The 19,826-nt window shown below is 41.1% G+C and overlaps 1 protein-coding gene across 4 annotated transcripts in view; it reads left to right on the forward strand.

Moving 5' to 3' along the window:
* The window catches only part of GIGYF2 (GRB10 interacting GYF protein 2), a 165,765-nt gene that overhangs the window by 138,054 nt on the left and 7,885 nt on the right, over nucleotides 1–19,826 (forward strand). For all 4 annotated transcript variants that reach the window (XM_023188562.1, XM_023188560.1, XM_023188563.1 and 1 more), the window contains 7 exons: nucleotides 1,787–2,023; nucleotides 9,011–9,133; nucleotides 13,202–13,411; nucleotides 13,520–13,725; nucleotides 14,883–15,037; nucleotides 16,494–16,720; nucleotides 19,416–19,563. In XM_023188562.1, coding sequence (XP_023044330.1) covers nucleotides 1,787–2,023; nucleotides 9,011–9,133; nucleotides 13,202–13,411; nucleotides 13,520–13,725; nucleotides 14,883–15,037; nucleotides 16,494–16,720; nucleotides 19,416–19,563 — 1,306 coding nt within the window. The remainder of the gene's footprint in view (nucleotides 1–1,786; nucleotides 2,024–9,010; nucleotides 9,134–13,201; nucleotides 13,412–13,519; nucleotides 13,726–14,882; nucleotides 15,038–16,493; nucleotides 16,721–19,415; nucleotides 19,564–19,826) is intronic.

Genomic DNA, 19,826 nt, shown 5'->3' on the forward strand with positions numbered 1-19,826 from the left:
CATTTTCATCACATCAAATCAGGGGGTACACGTATTGCCAACATGGTTTGGGACTGCTGATACAGACCTTGATCACTTGGCTGAAGTAGTGTTTGTCAGATTTCTCCACTGTAAGTTACTTTCCCCCTTACTACTGTAAGTAGTACTGTAAGTCAGAACTGTACTGACTCCTTGGAAGTCACTCTGTGCAGTCCACACTTAAGAATGTAGAGTTTTGCTTGCTTTTGCCTGTGTTCTAAATTGAGCTTTTTTAGAAACCTGAATTCTATTAGAGATAGATAGCTTCCAAGTTAGATTGTGTGTTGATTCATTCTTTGGTTTATTCATTTAACAGTTAACATGTTTAGTTAATGTACTACATGCTAGTTATTGTGCTTGTTTTCTGGTGGAGTATAAGACTTTTTTGAGAAATTATTTCTGTTCTCAAGCACAGCCCATGTGTGTGATGAATATACAAGAAGTAATTGCCATCATTAGGATACTTTCAGCTCCAAAATAAAAATACCCATCTAAGGTAGTTTAAATAATAAATGAAATTGTTGCCTCACACTCTAAGGAGGTCTGCCCATCAGCCTGTTATACACTTGCTTCAGTGACTCAGTGAATGCTATTAAGGATTGACAGCCTTTGCGTATTTCTCCTCTGCCATTTCCTGGTGTGTTGACTTTTGAGTTCAGATGTTTCACGTCATGGTTAAGAGTTTTGGATATCACACTATTTGCAACCTGTATCCAAATAGGGAATGGTCCTTCTCTCATGCTTTCTTCCTTTTATCTGGGAAAAATTTCGTCCTTAGAGGTCTCCCAGTAGACATCTCTTTGACCCCAATTGGATCACATGGCTACCCCTAGTTACACTGGAAGCTTAAAAGCAAAATCTGACATTTTAAACCTTTGATGTGGCAGGAGGCTTTGTCTACAAGGAAGAAACCTGACAAAGGTAGTAGTTGTTGAACAGGTAGAAGCAGGAGCTGCCATAGGTGGACTAGAAGCAAATAGATAAGGACAGGGTATAGTTGACCTTAATCAAAAGGCAAAGGTGAAGTATACCTCCTAAAGGCTAGGCGAGTCTCCGAGTGGCTGACTTCTCTCTGACCTACGTTTTAGAGAATGAAGTAGAGGAATGTGATATGGGTAAGACAAAGCATTGCAGGCACAGCCGACAGACTGCACAGATGAAGGGAATTTCTTAGTGAAATGAGTTTCGCAGGGCACAATGGAATGGTTTTGAGGGAAGGAAGCAGAAGGAAAATGAGTCCAGGTGAGGGCAAATGTAGTAGATGGTGGAGGACTGGTTGAGGAGAGGTGTTCTGAAGGGCCTATAAGCCACAGGGCAAGAGCCAAGGATGGAATTCTGTGGTCTTGGAAAGTTGCTTTGGTTCTAGAACTGGCTGATGCTTTCATGGTAATCAGCATCCTTACAAGGTATTGGTAGTTCTTAGTGCTCAGCACCCTGAAAGGCTTGCTCACTTCAGATGTTGAAGCACTGTTTCCAGGAGACTTTCTTGCAGTTGATGGTGAGCTGCTTCAAGATCAGGGCTTTGACTGCACATGTTTAAAGTGGTAGTCCTTTAATTAAAATTTCATCCTGTAAGCATACCAGGCGTTTGTGGCTACTATAAATATATTTTAAAAGAAAAGTTACTTCTACCTTGCGTCATCATGAACAGTTTCTGCTTTCTCTGTCATTTCTATAGCCATTTGACAGAAGCTTTCAAAAGTGAGTCAGATTTTTTCCCCCCACAATTAATACAATTTTTATCTCTTTAATTTTTCCTTCTGGAAAGGAAGAGGAGGCTGCAAAATGGGCCCGGGAAGAAGAAGAAGCCCAGCGTCGATTAGAGGAGAACCGGCTGCGGATGGAAGAGGAGGCAGCCAGACTCCGGCATGAGGAAGAAGAACGGAAGAGGAAGGAGCTGGAGGTCCAAAGGCAGAAGGAGTTAATGCGCCAGAGGCAGCAGCAGCAAGAGGCTCTCCGGAGGTTGCAGCAGCAGCAGCAGCAACAACAGCTGGCGCAGATGAAGGTAAAGCCCGAGCGAGGCATCAACCTTAGGAGCTCCTTGCTAACATTATTTAGTTAGGTAGGTGCTGGCTGTACCAGTAGAAGTAAAACTGTACTTTCTTTCTTTTTTTTATATTAAAGTATTTGAAATTATTTATTTATTTTTGAGACTGGGACTCACTCCCATCACCCAGGCTAGAGTGCAGTGGCATGATCTTGGTTCACTGTAACCTTGACTTCCTAGGCAGCTCATACGATCCTCCCACCTCAGCTTCCCCAATGGCTGAGACTACAGGCACACGCCGCCACACCTAACTAGTTTTTTATGTTTTTAGTAGAGATGGTGTTTCACTATGTTTCCCAGGCTTGAACTTCTGGACTCAAGCAGTCTGCTCACCTCAGCCTCCCAAAGTGCTGGGATTACAGGCATGAACCACTGTGCCCGGCACTTTCTTTATCATTGAATATTACTACTTTGGTTTTTTGATCATCAATAAGGTATATAATGCACGTACTTTGTATTAGGCATTTAAATGAGAGAGGAGTAAACAAGAGGATAGGACATGAGCAATAATGCAGGCAAAACATGTAAATCTGTTTGGTTCATAAATTTAATGTGGCCCAGTAAACACCAGAGTGCCTATTCTATACCAGTTCAGCACTGCTGAGACAAAGATAAATGAGACAAGGCAGTTGCTCCCAGAGAGCTCACAAACTTAAAAATATAGGCATGTAAACATTCATATGTGTGAATGGGAACTAGAATATAGGGCTTGAAACAGAGTTGGCCATGGGCATTTATTGAAAGTTACATTAAGAAGTGATATATACAAAGTGTTGTTTTAAGGAGGATTCAAACCTTTTTTTTTTTTTTAATAAGGAGAAAATGAATACTGGGTAAACACAGCCCAGTAAAGAGGCTATGTTGGTGCTGGTGTGAATGAATAGGAGAGGCCAGCAGGAGGGAGCTGGCCTGATAGCAGTCAGCAAGACTTAATTACTCTCTGGAGCTGAGGGAGGAAGGCGGAAGCTGGGGTGCCTGCCAGAATAAGTTTCAGGACTGAGAAGATAGTGGAACTGTTGATGGAATTGGAGTAATTGGGAAGGGAGGAACAGATTTATGGGAGGGTCTGCTAACTTCATGCTGGGTCTGCAGTGAGCGGTAAGGTTTAGTGTCCCCTATCTTTAAGTAACTCACAGGTTAGACATGTAAACCAGAAAGTAGAATATAGTATGGTGAATGTAGTGGGAGAGGTGGCATGGAGTCAGTCATTCTCAGAGTTCCGTTGCTTGGGAACTTGTGAGATGTCCGGATTCACACCCCAGACCTACTGAATCAGAACCTCTAGGGGTAGAACTGAGAAATCTTGTATTTAAACAAACCCATGCTCTCTAAAATGTGAGAACCACTGTCCATCTGGGAAGTTTGGAAAGGATTCTTGAAAAAAAGATAACTTCCAAATAGTCTGGCTTTCAGCATTTTTACTATGACATATCTGTTTATGGGTCTCCTTGTGTTTAATCTACTCAGAATTCATGGCGCTTCCTGGATGTGTAGATTAATGTTCTTCCATAAACTGGAGAAGTTTTTAGCCATTATTTCTTCAAGTATATGTTCTGTTCCTTTCTCTCTCTCCTTCAGGCACTTGAGTGATGCTTATGTTGATGTACTTCATGCACTTAGTGGTGTCTCATTTCTCTAAGGCTCTCTTCAGTTTTCTTCGTGTTCTTCTCTCTGTTCTTTGTGTAATCTGTATTGATCTATCTTTAAGTTTATTTCTTTCTTTTGCCAGTTCAGATATACTGTAGTGTACCTCTAGTGATTTTTTTTTTAACTAAAAAATTTTTATATATATTTAGGGCACACAAGTGTAGGTTCTTAACTGCATACGTTGCATAGTGGTGAAGTCCGGGCTTTTTGTGTACTTATCGCCTAAATAGTGAGCATTGTATCCAGTAGGATACTGGATTATTCACCCCTTACTTACCTCCTATTCTCCCAGCTTTTGGGGTCTCCATTGTCCATTATTCCACTTTGTATGCCTGTTTGTATCCACTGTTTAGCCCCCACTTTTAAGTGAGAACATGTAGTATTTGATTTCTGTTTCTGGGTTACCTTACTTAGGATAATAGCCTCCAGTTCCATCTGTGTTGCTGTGAAAGACAAGATTTCATTCTTTTCTGTGGCTGAGTAGCATTCCATGCTTTATATAAACACCACATTTTCTTTATCCAATCCTCCATTGATGGGCAGAGTTTTTAATTTCAGTTATTATACTTTGGTACTCCAGAATTTCCTTTTGCTTTTTTAAAAAATATCATCTATCTCTTTATCAATATTCTTTATTTGGTGTGACACTGTCATCATACCTTCCTTTACTACTTTAGTCATAGCTTTCTTAGGTTCCCTGAAACAGCTTTTATAACATATGTGAAGTCTTTGTTAAGTCTGACATCTTGTTCATTGTCACAGGCAGTTTTTGTTGCCTGCTTTTTTTCCCCAGTGTATAGGTTATACTTTCCTGTTTCTTGCATGTCTCGTAATTTTTTATTGGCAGCTGGACTTTTTGATAATGTCTTGTAGCAACTCTGGATATCTCCATTCGCCCCTTCCAGCTTGATTTTCTTACTTGTTTGTTTATTTGTTTTGTGACTGGATAGATTATTTTAGTGGAGTCCAACTCTCCCCTCCTCTCCCGACCATGTTGAAGACTTTGCTGTTGCCCATGCTGGGGGTACAGCACTGGGTGTACCCAGAGTGACTCCGAGGTGACATTGGGTTTGGCAGGGCTCTCTTTGATTGTCTTTTCTACACTCAGCTATTTCACTCCACTTATTGCTAGCCGATTGCTCTGTTGTTCGTAACCCGTTTCCTGTTTGCCCTGAGAATATTCCTGGTGGTACATGTGGCTGCAGCGCTGACCCTGAGGTAAGTCTGGTATTACAGTCCTAACCTTACCCCTAAATGCTTTTTAGAGAATTACATCCAAACAGCACTGATGCAGTTAGGACAGCTTGTTGGAACAGAAAACAGATGCCAAATGATCTAGAAAAAAAACCCCTGCAAGTTAGCTCTAGGTAAACGCCACAGTTGCACATGCTGCCAGCAAATATTCTCGGGGCAGATGGGAAATGGGTTAAAATTGTCCTGGGCTGGGTGCAGTGGCTCACGCCTATAATCCCAGCACTTTGGGAGGCCGAGGCTGGTGGATTGCTGGAGCTCAGGAATTCGGGACGAGCCTGAGCAACATGGTGAAACCCCATCTCTACCAAAAAAAAAAAAAAGTACAAAAATTTATTCAGGTGTGGTGATGTGTGCCTGTGGTCCCAGCTACTTGGGAGGCTGAGGTGGGAAGATCACTTGAGCATGGAAGACGGAGGTTGTAGTGAGCCAAAATCACACCACTGCACTCCAACCTGGATGACGGAGTAAGATCCTGTCTCCAAAAAAGAAAAAAAAAAGCCCCTTGGGACATACACTGACAGACTGATCCACTTAAATTCAGGTTTCTTTGAAAAAATAGTTCCTGAGGTCTATATATGAAATTTGTTTTGACTCCGGGAGGATTTCTTCCAGTTTTCTTTAACTAGTTTTCTCAGATAAGGTAGCAGCCTCCTACAGTTTAGCCTGTATCTCCTATGAATCTACCAGTCTCCTCCCAATTGCCTTTTACTCCAACTTCTGCTGTTTCTGAAAACACCATTAGGCTTGAACTCCTCCACTATCTGTTGCAAATAAAGTCAGTTCCTTGGGAAGAAACCTGGAGCTTTCCGTTTTCTACTTGTTTCCTACACTCCTACCTTCAGACAAAAATCTCTCAGTCAGCTCTGGAAGTGGGCACAGTGGTCTGCTTTCCTCTAACATTTGCTGAAGGGTGAGCAGAATAGTAGCCTCAGGTCTTCTTGGCTTGCTTCTCCTGGTGGCTTGGCCCAGCCAGCCCTATTGGTGATCACGGCCCTAGTATTGGTATTGCTGTGGTCAAGAGTTTCCATCCTATGAGTGGGGCTGGGCACAAGAAGAGAGCCCCCACATCAGTTGCACTTGTTTGGAACTTAGCATTTGTCACAGGTAACCGGCATCAGAGTGAGACACACCAATGTGCTTTTCCCAGGAAGAAAGCCTGCTGACTGATGACTGAGGGGAGAAGGGAGCCGTGTCTTGACTGTACCAGTCTAGAATGGAGTTTCTGTCTCATTAAGCTGGGAGGAGAGAAGGAGAGAGTAGGTCTTGGTTTAAGTATCACGAACTCTTGCTGTTCTTACTGAGTTTTAGCAAATACTCTTGAATAAACTTTTTTTTTTTTCATTTGCTCTATGCCCTTAGGAGTATTACCAGAGACTTTATTTATTTTTTTGAGACAGGGTCTGGCTCTGCTGCCCAGGCTGGAGTGCGGTGGCACAATCTCGGCTCACTACAACCTCCACCTCAGCGATCTTCCTGCCTCAGCCTCCCGAGTAGCTGGATTACAGGTGTGCACCACCACACCCAGCTATGTTTTTTTTTTATTTTTAGTAGAGATAGGGTTTTGCCATGTTGGCCAGGCTGATGTCAAAATTCTGACCTCAGGTGATCGCCTGCCTCGGCCTCCCAAAGTGCTGGGATTACAGGTGTGAGGCCCTGCTGCCAGTCAGAGAGTTTAAATGATTATTTTAAAAATGATCTTCACCAGTTTTGCCAGGGAGCAGGTCCACGCAGTTCCTCGTGCTGTCATTCTGACAGTGAAACAGTTATTTCTTAAAGCAAAACCGGTGTTGAAATGTAAGGTAGCAATGTTAGGGCAGAACAAGAAGAATATAGTTTCGCCGGGCGCGGTGGCTCAAGCCTGTAATCCCAGCACTTTGGGAGGCCGAGACGGGTGGATCACGAGGTCAGGAGATCGAGACCATCCTGGTCTACACGGTGAAACCCCGTCTCTACTAAAAATACAAAAAACTAGCCGGGCGAGATGGCGGGCGCCTGTAGTCCCAGCTACTCGGGAGGCTGAGGCAGGAGAATGGCGTAAACCCGGGAGGCGGAGCTTGTAGTGAGCCGAGATCGCGCCACTGCGCTCCAGCCTGGGCAACAGAGCGAGACTCCGTCTCAAAAAAAAAAAAAAAAAAGAATATAGTTTCAAAAATCAGTGAAGGATGTTAGGCATTCAGGGGTCCCTGTTGGCTTTTGATTTGTCAAAAGTTTGTTCTGAGAAGCATGATTGACACACTGCAGTTCTCCTGAGTGGGCATTATAGGGTGATGGTTGGGCTGGTAAGTGTCATGAGGCAATGTTGAAAGAGTTCTGGGGTATTATTTCCGATGTACAAGGAAGATTTAAGGAAAATGAAAGCTATCAACAGACATAAGTCTATATAAGGAATACTTAAGTTTGGTCTGCAGTTACCTTAGAGAGCAGATCTATGAAATATGGAGTATATATTTTGTGTGTATGTATACCTAGAGAGAGAGTGTGTGTATGTGTGTGTGTGTGTGTGTGTGTGTGTGTGTATGCGTATGCGTATGTATGTGTGTGTTATAGAGAGAGAAATAGAGAGTAGGGCCAGGGAGGAGAGAGAGAATAAATATATATTGGCACAGCAATAGGAAGATTCTCAGAGGTGCCCGTGAGGATAGACAGCCATTTCTGGAGGCATTACCTCTATTCCCGGTGCCGACTGAGTTCTGCTGAAGCGGGCTTGAAAGATTGTTTCCTGGTTATCATGGGGTGACACATCTACTGTGATATTAGAAAGCATCAGTGGTTACATTCTCCTGCCTTCCCTTCTGATCTTCTGATTGATTACATGTGGTGGAGCCAGGGCCTCTATATTTTTATAGGTCCCTTCAGGTTATGCTGCCAGTTTGAGATCTACTGCCTTACTTGATCTTGATAGTGCCTTCAAATGAGTCATTTCCTATGGAGAAAAAGTTAATTTTTGCTCAATTTTGCCTCTCAACACCTCCTTCCCCCAGTCTTTGTTAACTTCCCTCTGCACCCCTCCCCAACCCCAGGGCAGGTGCATTTTGAGAGAAATGCCCTATTGTTTATCTTATTGACCAAAAAATGTTAAGGGTTGATTATGTTCACTAGTGTTGAAGACATTCATTTGATGAGTTGTTTGGCAATATCAGTGGTGGTTTAAACTGTTTATACCTTTTATCCTATCAATATCCACTGTTACAGATTTCTGCTGTAGGTCCATTCTTTTGGGGGACTGTTTGGCATTTTATTTATTTTGATCTATATACGTGTGTTATTTTTATTAAATACATTTTTTAAGTCTGGTTAGGTTTATTTTTTATTGTGTTTACTTGTTTGATGCCTCAGTATTAAAAGTGTATCTTTTTCTGGCCAGGAAGAGCAAGGGTTTCTCTGAGAATAATCAGGCTTTGAGAATATTGAAATATTCAGGACCCAGATATTTATACTCTATTTTAGTCAATAATCTTAAGGGATGGGAAAAATAAAATTATTGATTAAAAGCAGCTTAATGCTCATGACTAGAAGCTACAGCCTGGTTAACAGTGGCTCCCTTTCATAAAGGCTGATCAAGAACTATGCCAGCATCTCTCCTGAGATGAGAAATCTCACGGTGCTACCCTCAGAAATCATGTCCTTAACCCTTTCACTGGACAGCAGCATATCATGTCCTTTGTTGCTTTTGTCAGTTAAAAAATCCTTAAGCCAATTTAGTGATTCTTTTGTCTACTCCTCTTTATGGTTGTATATTGCTGTTTATGTCAGTACCAGATGTAACAAATTTGTTGTCACCAAGTGTTAGATCAAATATAAGTGTATATGTGTATTATAAGTTGTTTTAAAATAAACTTAGGTTTGGAGCAGTGACAAAAACTTAAGCAAAAGGAGCTAACTGAGCAGATAGTAAGTAAAAGCAATGAAGAAGGAAATTTGAATTGAATGTGGTAAATGAAGTTGACAGAAATGCATTTGTTCTGGGTGTACATAATGCATTATTGCTTCTTTGTTTCCTGTCCACATTTCCTCATGAACTTTCCTGCCTTCCCTTTTTTGTAGCTTCCCTCTTCTTCAACGTGGGGCCAGCAGTCCAATACAACAGCATGTCAGTCCCAGGCCACACTGTCGTTGGCCGAAATCCAAAAACTAGAGGAAGAACGAGAACGGCAGCTTCGAGAAGAGGTAAAATTTTAAAGTTTTTATTTAAAGAGATCTAGTCAAGCAGTGTTCCAGAATATCTAGCGTGCATTATGGATTAGTGGTTACTGAGGACAGTTACTATCAGAATTGTTTTGTGTCTGAATTGGATGTTCATTATTAAACTTCGTCCCATAATTTGGTTACCCTAGCAGATGTGAAGGATCTCATAGGAATAACATGAAGATTGAGAGATTGAGTAACATAACTGTTCAGTTTTCTTAAGCATTTTACTGTAGTTCTTGAGAAGACCTCGTAAATAAAAGCGCATGGGTTGTTCAAAATTGTGGGTGAGTTGTGTGCAGATAATCTTTTGTAAGTCTGATGTCTAGAAAGCAGAATGTATTTTTCTCCAAAGACACTGGGTTCCCTGACTAGTCTAGAAAAATATGACAGAAATAAAGTACCTCTGCTTTTAAGTGTATATCCTATAGTTCATCATTAGTGTAGGAAGGGTACAAAAGAGTGTAAAAGGGAAGGGGAATAACACAGCTTTTGACAGAGAGGAGAAAATGAATAATTCATAGTTTGGTTCAGTATGCCATTTGGTGCCTCATTCATTCATTCATTCATTCATTCAACACATGCTTACTGAATACCTACCTACTTACTTAAGGTCTGGGGATATAGCTGAGTCTAAAACAGGCAAGATTTTCTGCATTCATGAAGCTGACCCTCTGGTTGAGGAGAGAAAAGTAGAAAATATAGCGTATGAGAGGTTGATAAGTGTCAGAGAGATAACAAGGGAAGGTGGGTAGGGAGAGTGTTGGGAATCAGGGGTAGTGATGGTGTGGTGGATTGTCCAGATTTAGGTAGTGTGGTCTGAGAGGGCCTCTGAAAAGGTGACGTAATATAGCAGAGTCCTGAAGAACATGCTTTATGTAGATATGATTTGAGGTAGAGCTGTCAATTTGTTAGAGAATGTCAGTTGTCATTTTTGGATTTGGGTCATGTGGTTTACTGAAATTAGGAGGGCATTGGATACACAAGGAGAAATGGAAATTATCTATTTGTGTTTACCATGTAGTGTGCTTGAAGTCATCCAGTAAGAGAAGATGTTTCTTCACACTTGAAGATGACCTTATTTCCTACCTTTATTTTTTAAAAAAAAAAGGATTGAACTTTCTCTGGAATCATCTTTCTCTAAAAGGTTATCAACAAATGGATGCAAAACAGAGTATATCTCTCCCTTCAGGGCTAAAAATTGTCCCACTAATTTTGGTCCCCACCAAATGAAAAGATAATAATAGTGGTGATGACAAGGAATCCCAGGTCTCCTCCCGCCTGCCAGAAGTTAATAATTATTTCATTTGTATTTTATTTTTGTTTTTTTTCCTTTTAGAGATTGAGTCTCGCTCTGTCACCCAGGCAGGAGTGCAGTGGCGCAATCTCGGCTGACTGCAACCTCCACCTCCTGGGTTCAAGCGATTCTCCTGCCTCAGCCTCCCAAGTAGCTGGGATTACAGGCACTTGCCACCACCCCCCGCTTTTTTTTTTTTTTTTTTTTTTTTTTTAATATTTTTAGTAGAGATGGTGTTTCACCATGTTGGCCAGGCTGGTTTCAAACTCCTGACCTCAAGTGATCCACCCGCCTTAGCCTCCCAAAGTGTTGGGATAACAGACGTGAGCCACCGTGCCCAGCCTTCATTTGTGTGTTCATTTAATTTTCTTGGAACTTTTAAGTCTTCCCATATCCTTCACAGGAGTACCTCTTAATACATATTTCTTACATAGAAAAACCTAAGATAATTTTATTTCGTTGTCATCCCTGGAGGCATCCTTTCTGGGGGCCTCTAACCTGTTCTGATCTGGACACTCTCAGCTTGCTACATAGCTGCTGTTTTATTTTTCTTGAGTTCCTGTTATTTACATGTTTCTCCCAGGACTGATTTTTACTTTCTCATGTTTTTTCTCTCATTTTCCATCTCTGTGCTTTTATCTTTTTTGATAAGATCTCACTCTGTCTCCTGGGCTGGAATGTAGCTAGGACTACAGGCGTGTGCCACCATGCCTGGCTAATTTAAAATTTTTTTTTTTTTTGAAGACAGGTGTCACTACGTTACCCAGGCTGCCCTCAAACTCCTGAGCTCAAGCGATCTTCCCACCTTGGCCTCCCAGAGTGTTGGGATTATAGGCATGAGCCACTGCACCCTGCCCTTTTTATCTTTTCTATGGGGCATTTTCTCAGTGTTCCCTCCAGTCCTTCTGTTGGGCTTCTCCTCTTAGAAACAGGGTCTTGCTCTGTCACCCAGGCTGGAGTGCAGTGGTGTGATGGTAACTCACTGTATCCTTGAACTCCTGAGCTCAAATGATTCTCCTGCCTAGGCTTCCCTAAATGTTGGGTATTACAGGCATGAGCTACCACATCCGGCCAAGTTGAGCTTTTAATATGTGCTATCTTATATCAAACGTCTGTGAGTCCTTATTTTGTTCTTTTAAGTATTTTTATAGCCTTTTATTCTTGTTTCCTTGAATGCACCATCTTACCTCTCTAAGGATATTACTTACTGATAGCTTCTTTAAAAGCCAACTCCTATTTTCCCGTTCTTTTATTTCTATTTCTGCTGAATTATTTTTGTTTGTTTTTTTCTTTGGCTTTTATGTTAGAAGTTTATGTGAAATGTTAGGTAATTTTTGGCTGTTTGTTCCTATTTACAAATAAGGCACTCAAAAGCTGATTAGAGGTTCTGGTACGTACAGCACCTTGATAGACTTTCCTGTAATCGTTTCTGGCTGGGTTTTTCTGTTGGGGATGTCCACCCCCCACCCCCACTCCAATTTGCTGGTACCTACCTATAGGTGTGTTTTCTTGTCAAGCTGGTTGGCTTCCCCACAGGATAATGTACCAGTCTGGTTTGGCTTCTTCAGACAGGGAATGTTCTATTTTCTGCTGTGTTGAGGGAGAGTGAATTGCATAACTGCATAGAGTGCAGGAGGCAATTTGGAGTCTTACTGCTTCTTTTTACAGCCTTTCAGCCAGTCTTCCTCTGTTTGAGAGATTCAGCACGTCCAGTTTCTGAGCCTTCTTTATGAATCTGCCTGTTTCTGAGTTCCTTTACTTAGATTTCAATTTATTGGGTCTGTTACATTGGTTCTCATTATTTATCTGCTTTTCAGATTTTAAAAAATCTATTCTGTTTTCTTTGTCCTTATGGGTTTATGCTGTGTGTGTGTGTGTGTGTGTGTGTATAAATAAACTGGCATTTTGGTGGGGGTTTTAGGAAGTAAATGTGTTTTATTTCTATGCTTAACCAAAGGCCTACTTAATTTTTAAGAAGTAATTCTGGCCGGGTGCAGTGGCTCACGCCTGTAATCCCAGCACTTTGGGAGGCCGAGGTGGGTGGATTACGAGGTCAGGAGTTCGAGACCAACCTAACCAACATGGTGAAACCCTGTCTCTACTAAAAATACAAAAATTAGCCAGGCATGGTGGCAGGCGCCTATAATCCCAGCTACTCAGGAGGCCGAGGCAGGAGAATCACTTGAACCTGGGAGGTGGAGGTTGCAGTGAGCTGAGGTTGTGCCATTGCACTCCAGCCTGGGTGACAGAGTGAGACCCTCTCTCCCAAATAAATAAGTAAATAAAAAGGTAATTCTGAGGCCAGGCATGGTGGCTCACGCCTGTAATCCCACCACTCTGGGAAGCTGAGGTGGGTGGATCACTTGAGGCCAGGAGTTCGAGACCAGCCCGGCCAATACGGTGAAATCCCATCTCTACTAAAAATACAAAAAATTAACCGGGCATCGTGGCTTGAACCTGGGAGGCAGAGGTTGCAGTGGGCTGAGAGTGTGCCATTGCATTTCAGCCTGGGCGAAAGAGTGAGACACCGTCTCAACAACAACAAAAAACGAAGTAATTTTGCATTTGATGTTTTTGTTCTCCTTTTTGATACTGTTAGCGATTTACATTTTTATTTGCAACAGCAGAATTTAATCCCATCAAGTTAATTTTATGTAGCTACTATGTGTTTGCGTTCCATTTAGTATACTGGATATTTATAACTATTATCTAAAAACAAGAATCCTCAGCTAGGTTCTATTTTTATGCAACAGCAAAGGCGCCAGCAGAGGGAGTTGATGAAAGCTCTCCAGCAGCAGCAGCAGCAGCAACAGCAGAAACTCTCAGGTTGGGGGAATGTCAGCAAACCTTCAGGTACCACGAAATCTCTTCTGGAGATCCAGCAGGAAGAGGCCAGGCAAATGCAAAAGCAGCAGCAGCAGCAGCAGCAGCACCAGCAACCAAACAGAGCTCGTAACAATACGGTGTGTGCATTTTCCTAAGCTGTCGTTTTATGGACTAGTATTATCTTTTCTGACTGTCTTCTTTTTAACATGATTAACGATAATCATTTTTCTCTTTTTCTTTAACAGCATTCCAACCTGCACACCAGCATTGGGAATTCTGTTTGGGGCTCTATAAATACTGGTCCTCCTAACCAGTGGACATCTGACCTAGTCAGTAGTATTTGGAGTAATGCTGACACTAAAAACTCCAACATGGGATTCTGGGATGATGCAGTTAAAGAGGTGGGACCTAGGAATTCAACAAATAAAAATAAAAACAACGCCAGTCTCAGGTAGGGCTCAAAATGACCACACCTATGCACCTTGGTTGGTTGGGAGGTGAGGATGGAGGAAGTTTGATGTTGGGTGGGCAGGAAAAGGTAGTTATTTAGTTTTTACTTACCGTTTTCATCTGTGTTCAAGCACATGCAGTCGTAATTATGGTGATTGCTTTCTTCCCCATAGAAACACATTCGTATTATTTCTTGGGGCTCCTTCTGCTGAGCACTTATTCTATCGCCTAGCACATGGTAACCACTTAATAAATATTAGAAATAGTATAATGTTGTTGTTGTGTTGTTGAACATTTCTTCAAGCTATTCTTTAGATACCTTAGCATTTTTCCTAAATTTGTAATTTTAAGTGATTCATACTATTAATATGAGTATTATAAAATACCTCTGTAATGACCTTAAACCTATTTATATTTATAAGTTAGTTACGTTTTCATCTTCATCTTTCTTTCCTCAGTATACAGTGTTGTTGAACGAGCATGGGTTTTAGTGTTAAATACATGAACTCAAATCCCAGCACTACCACTTATTAGCTGTGTGACCTTGGGCAAGAGGGAACCTCTTTGGGCCTCAGTTCCCTCATTGGTAAAATGAAGATAATAATAACAACTTTATGCATGTAATTGCAAAGATTAAATGAATACATGATAAGTAGTTAGTGCCTGGCACATAGTAACTACTTAATAAATGGTAGTGTTGTCAGATTGTTTCTTCTTGATTTAGGGCCTAACATATTATGAATATAGGACAATAAATTTTTGTTAGTTTACTGAGCATCTTTGCCAGGCACTGTGCTATAGGCTTTTTCATACAATATCTTTATTACTTATGATAACCCAAAAAAGTGTTAGTACCATTTTACAGATGAGGAGACTGAGGCTTAGTAAAATTAAACAACTTACCTAAGGACACATAGGAAGAATTTCATCATTTTTTCTAAATAGATGCCCTTTATCCACAAATTAAGATATATTAACTGAAACTAGATTTTAAGGGTATATCCAATCCAAATATTTGAATCTTTTTCTTTTTTGGAGCCAAGCATTGGATTACTGGACATCCATCCAGTGTTGCCAAGACATTATTTATGGTGTTGTGCTATAATCATATAGTAACAGTTTCTGGGAATATAATATCGCCCTATTGTTTTGCTTTAGTAAATCTGTAGGTGTGTCTAACCGGCAGAATAAGAAAGTAGAAGAAGAAGAAAAGTTGCTGAAGCTCTTTCAGGGAGTAAATAAAGCCCAAGATGGATTTACCCAGTGGTGTGAACAGATGCTTCATGCCCTTAATACGGCAAATAACTTGGATGGTAAGAATTGGGAAGGGAAACCCGGCATGTGGAATGACAGAGCAGGACCCACAGAGAGGCTGGCAAATTTGAGCAGTGGTCCAGAAGTCAAAAGATGAAATCTAAGGAGGTCAACTCCTGCACCTGCCGTGGGAACTTGACTCTTTAATAGTATTACTTGTAAGAAAAGTCTAGTAATACTAAACTTTTAGTAATAGGTTATTGGTGGTTGTCAAAAATTAAATGCCATCTTAGACTGCCTTAATGATACACAGGACAGAGGAGGTCTTAGTTCCATACTGTTCATTTTATGGGGAACATTGCCAGCTATGTCAGGTTAAAAAAAAAGTAACTGTCATGCTGGAGACAAAGGTCAACCTGGACAAGTGATGACTGAGGTAATGTGACATCATTCCCTTTCTACCTTTGGGGGAGGGAGTGGGAATTGTGATAAAGCAAGTGTACTTATTTTGTGTGAGGTAAAACTAAGACCAATGTGCAGAAGTGAAAAGGCTTTGGCACAGTTCAGAAAAAAACTTGCTGATGGTTAGCTGTTAAACAGAACTGTCTCCCATCCCTGAATGTTTGAAGAGAGACTGGTCATGTCAGGATTCCCATAACTAACAGGCTGAATTAATTAGTCCACCTCTGATACCCTGTCTAAAACCAAGAAACTGTGAAAAACAGCAGTAAGGGAATTAAAGGGTTCCTTTGCAGCAGTGTAACAATGTCTAATGATTTAAAAGTCTACAGAGAAAATAATTTTAAATAACAGTAATGGCTGCCATGCATTAAGCACCTACCATGTGCTAGGCACGCTCTTGGAGTTAACATGTAGTATCCCAGTTATTTGATTAGCAGTGATTTTTGAAGATACCTTTACAAGATAGGTGATATTATCCCCATTTTATAAATTAGGAAACAGAGGCTCAGAATGGTTAAATAACTCATCAAGGTCACACAGCCAGCAAATTTCGGAGTCAGGTTTTAAACCCATGTTTGTCTAACTCTGATACTCATGCTTTTCTCCTATAACACACACTGCTTACATTTTCCATTTGATTTCTCTCTAAAAAAATCTCAGTGGATTGAAAGTTCCAGGAGTATATAGCTGTTTTCTTTAGTATACGTTGTAGTGCCTGGCACACATCATAGGAGTTAATAAATATTTATTGAATTTGGGGATTTTTAAGGAAAGAATGAATCCCCGAATTACTTCAGCCTTAGTCAAGTAACTGTTTCAGTCAATGTAACATTCAGTGAAATTAAACATGTGATATGAGTGTTGTGATTATAGTGTTTTTTGCATTTATATAGGGTAGATTAAAGAATATTTAAACACAATTGCTGCATACTTAAGTTTCTGTCGTTAATGTTTGATTACGTATAAAGATATATTAAAAATGGAAACTGATTTTTGTATGTTCTCTTTCATTATTTCATTGTTACCCTTGTCTTCTCCCCTCCCATTTTGCAGTTCCCACATTTGTTTCTTTCCTGAAAGAAGTAGAATCTCCTTATGAGGTCCATGATTATATCAGGGCCTATTTGGGAGATACTTCTGAGGCCAAGGAGTTTGCCAAGCAGTTCCTTGAGCGCCGTGCCAAACAGAAAGCCAACCAGCAGCGGCAGCAGCAGCAGCAGCAGCAGCAACAGCCATCACAGCAGCCTCAGCAGCAGCCGCAACAGCAGCCGCAGCAGCAGGTATAAAGTAGTGTAGTGTATGCAGTACCTCTGAGGATTAATACCTTTAGATGTTGAGTAACCCAAGAAATGAAAATTAATACAAAGGTACCATTTTTGTATATCCAGTAACCATGCTTTTAAAAATGTGTAGACTTCATATTTTCAAATTACTTGTCCAGATACCTTTGTGTATCTCCCAAATAGCAAGTTACAACCATTCATTTTACACTAGGTTTACCAGTTGCATTTTTCTTGGTTCGTATTTGTGTCATAGTTAGATTGCACGTTTCAACGTGTCAAACCCATAGATCTGGTTTTGAAAAGTTAAAACTTAAAATGTTGAATTCTCCAGTGTTCAGGATGCACTGTACTCAGTACTGACAACACTGCAGCATGCCAGATACTTCCATGTTGTTGGGGATGTAAAAGATAACAGCAGTGGTTCTCATTATTCGCAGTAGTCATATTCTGTAAAGTCCCCATGAACACTGAATTTGAGCAAATACTGAACCATTGCTCCTAGGGGATGAAGTTAGGTTCCCATAAACCTCTAGTCACAACATTTTCCTCACCTGATCAGTACATAATCTTATTTTATGTGTGTGTCTTTTTAAAGACACCTCGTTTCATATATGTTGATTCATTAATATTGAACTCACCACCAATAGCACTACTATTCATGCCCAAATGAAGCTTATCCAGCACACATATTTTCTTCCTAAGGCACCTCACAGCCTTCCTGTACTTAGGAACACCAACCAGTTCTTCAGCACTATAGTTGAGGGCCACTTTAAACAGTGAAGTCCAGTGGCTCATGCCTATAATCCCAGCAGTTTGGGAGGCCAAGGTGGGTGGATCACGAGGTCAGGAGTTCAAGACCAGCTTGGCCAACATGGTGAAATACCGTCTCTACGAAAAATACAAAAATGAGCCGGGCATGGTCATCTGCTCTTATGGTCCCAGCTACTCAGGAGGCTGAGGCAGGAGAATTGCTTGAATCTGGGAGTCAGAGGTTGCAGTGAGCCAAGATCTCACCACAGCATTCCAGCCTGGGTGACAGAGTGAGACTCTGCCTCAAAAAAAAAAAAAAAAAAAAAGTGAAATCATTAATAAAAAGCACAAAAATTTGGAAAACATGGCACTTTAGACCACAAAAAGAACACTTGTTGGCAGTATTGAGAACTGTAATAAGAAGGCATTGTTTCCTTGTTCTACCTTGACTGGGAATATATGCCTTTAGCATCTCATGTTTTTTGCTGAGTATGTGTATTTCTAGAATGACCATAAAAGCACTACAAGTATTCATTTTGGGGTTACAAATACATTTTAACAAGTAGGTGAATTCACAGATACAGAATCTGTGAGAATCAGTTGTACAAGTTTTCTGAAAGACAAGTTGGCAAGGCTCATGGAAGGGTATAAAGATATTCATATCCTTTCCTCCTGTAATTGTTATTCTAGAGAGAATCAGTATTCATTATGGGTGACTTCCAATGAGGATGTGGAAGATACAGAGAAGTACAAGGCATTTAACATCCAACTGGGTAATGGGCTAACAGGCATAAATTGAAGGAAAGTGAAAGATGTAAACACTGAAACACTAGGAAAAAATTGTATTTATTTATTTATTTTTAGACGAAGTGTCACTCTGTTGCCCAGGCTGGAGTGTAGTGGCATGATCTCGGCTCACTGCAACCTCCAACTCCCGGGTTCAAGTGATTCTCCTTCCTCAGCCTCCTGAGTAGCTGGGACTACAGGCACACACCACCATGCATGGCTAATTTTTTGTATTTTTAGTAGAGATGGGGTTTAACTATGTTGGCCAGGCTGGTCTTGAATTCCCGACCTCATGATCTGCCCACCTCAGCCTCCCAAAGTGCTGGGATTACAGGCATGAGCTACCACGCCCAGCCCTAGGAAAAATATTTTAAGGAGAAGGCATCATATAGCAATATAGAAGACTGTTTGCATTTGTGAAATGGCTCCACTGTGGGCTAAAACAGGAAGGTGGAAGCCCAGTAAGCATGTGCACCCATGGGCGCACGCATACTCACATGCTCACACCAGGTTTGTCCTTCCACAGAGCTTTTTCCACTTCTCCCCCACTACTACCACCTGTGCCTTCAACTGGCTCATTGGCTAATAAGAGGCATGAAGGGCTAGTAGGCAATTTCACAGTGTAACCAGTTGGTAGAAAGTATACAAACAGTATTTTGGGGTCAGATCCTTTCTGGGATTGCTGATAGGAATAAGGTACACGACTTTAACTTTGGTAATATGCCACCCCTGTCCTCTCTGTCCTGGGGCCCAGGGAACAAAGAGGTTTTCTGCTCTTAGTTAGGTGAGAGGTGTATATTGCTAGGGTGCAGTGGTCTGCTCATGATTATTTGCAGTATTCATTTCCTAGTGTTTGGTACAGACTCTGTATATCCCAGAGAAGTTCTGCCGTCACAACAGGGTAGAAACCCAGAGTTAGCCAGGACAGGCTTTGTGGAGGCACTGAGCCCTGAGTGGGATGTCTCAGTCTAGATAGAGGAGAATGGTGGCTCAGTGGCTTGCTCTTGGTTTTATTATTAGAACATGTGATGATAAGCTTTTTGTTTTTCTGCTTTTAAGCTCATACTTGATTAGGTGAGGACAAACCAAACATTTTCCTAAGGTGAGCCAAGTCTGAATCCGCTGCATAATCTCAGTCATGTTGCTTATTTCACAGGACTCTGTTTGGGGGATGAACCACAGTACACTCCATTCAGTATTTCAGACCAATCAAAGCAACAACCAACAATCCAATTTTGAGGCTGTGCAGAGTGGCAAGAAGAAGAAAAAGCAGAAGATGGTCCGAGCAGATCCCAGTTTATTAGGTGAGCACAGTCCTAAAGTCTTAGCTGAGTGTTGGAGGAGTGCAGGTAATACCAGTTATCCTGTGTGAGTCTCCATGGAGCATTGTTTTTCAAGAAGGGAAATATTTCTTTTTATCAATAATTAATGTTTTAACTGGTTCAAAATAAGTAGCCAGTATTTACTGGGGGTTTCAGTGCAGGAGCTGTGCCTCATGTAATAACAACTTATATTGTATGGTGCTTTAAAGTATTGTTTCATATTTAATATGAATTTCCCTGGAGGA

This window comes from Piliocolobus tephrosceles, chromosome 11 (assembly GCF_002776525.5).
Source record: "Piliocolobus tephrosceles isolate RC106 chromosome 11, ASM277652v3, whole genome shotgun sequence".
NCBI lineage: Eukaryota > Metazoa > Chordata > Mammalia > Primates > Cercopithecidae > Piliocolobus > Piliocolobus tephrosceles.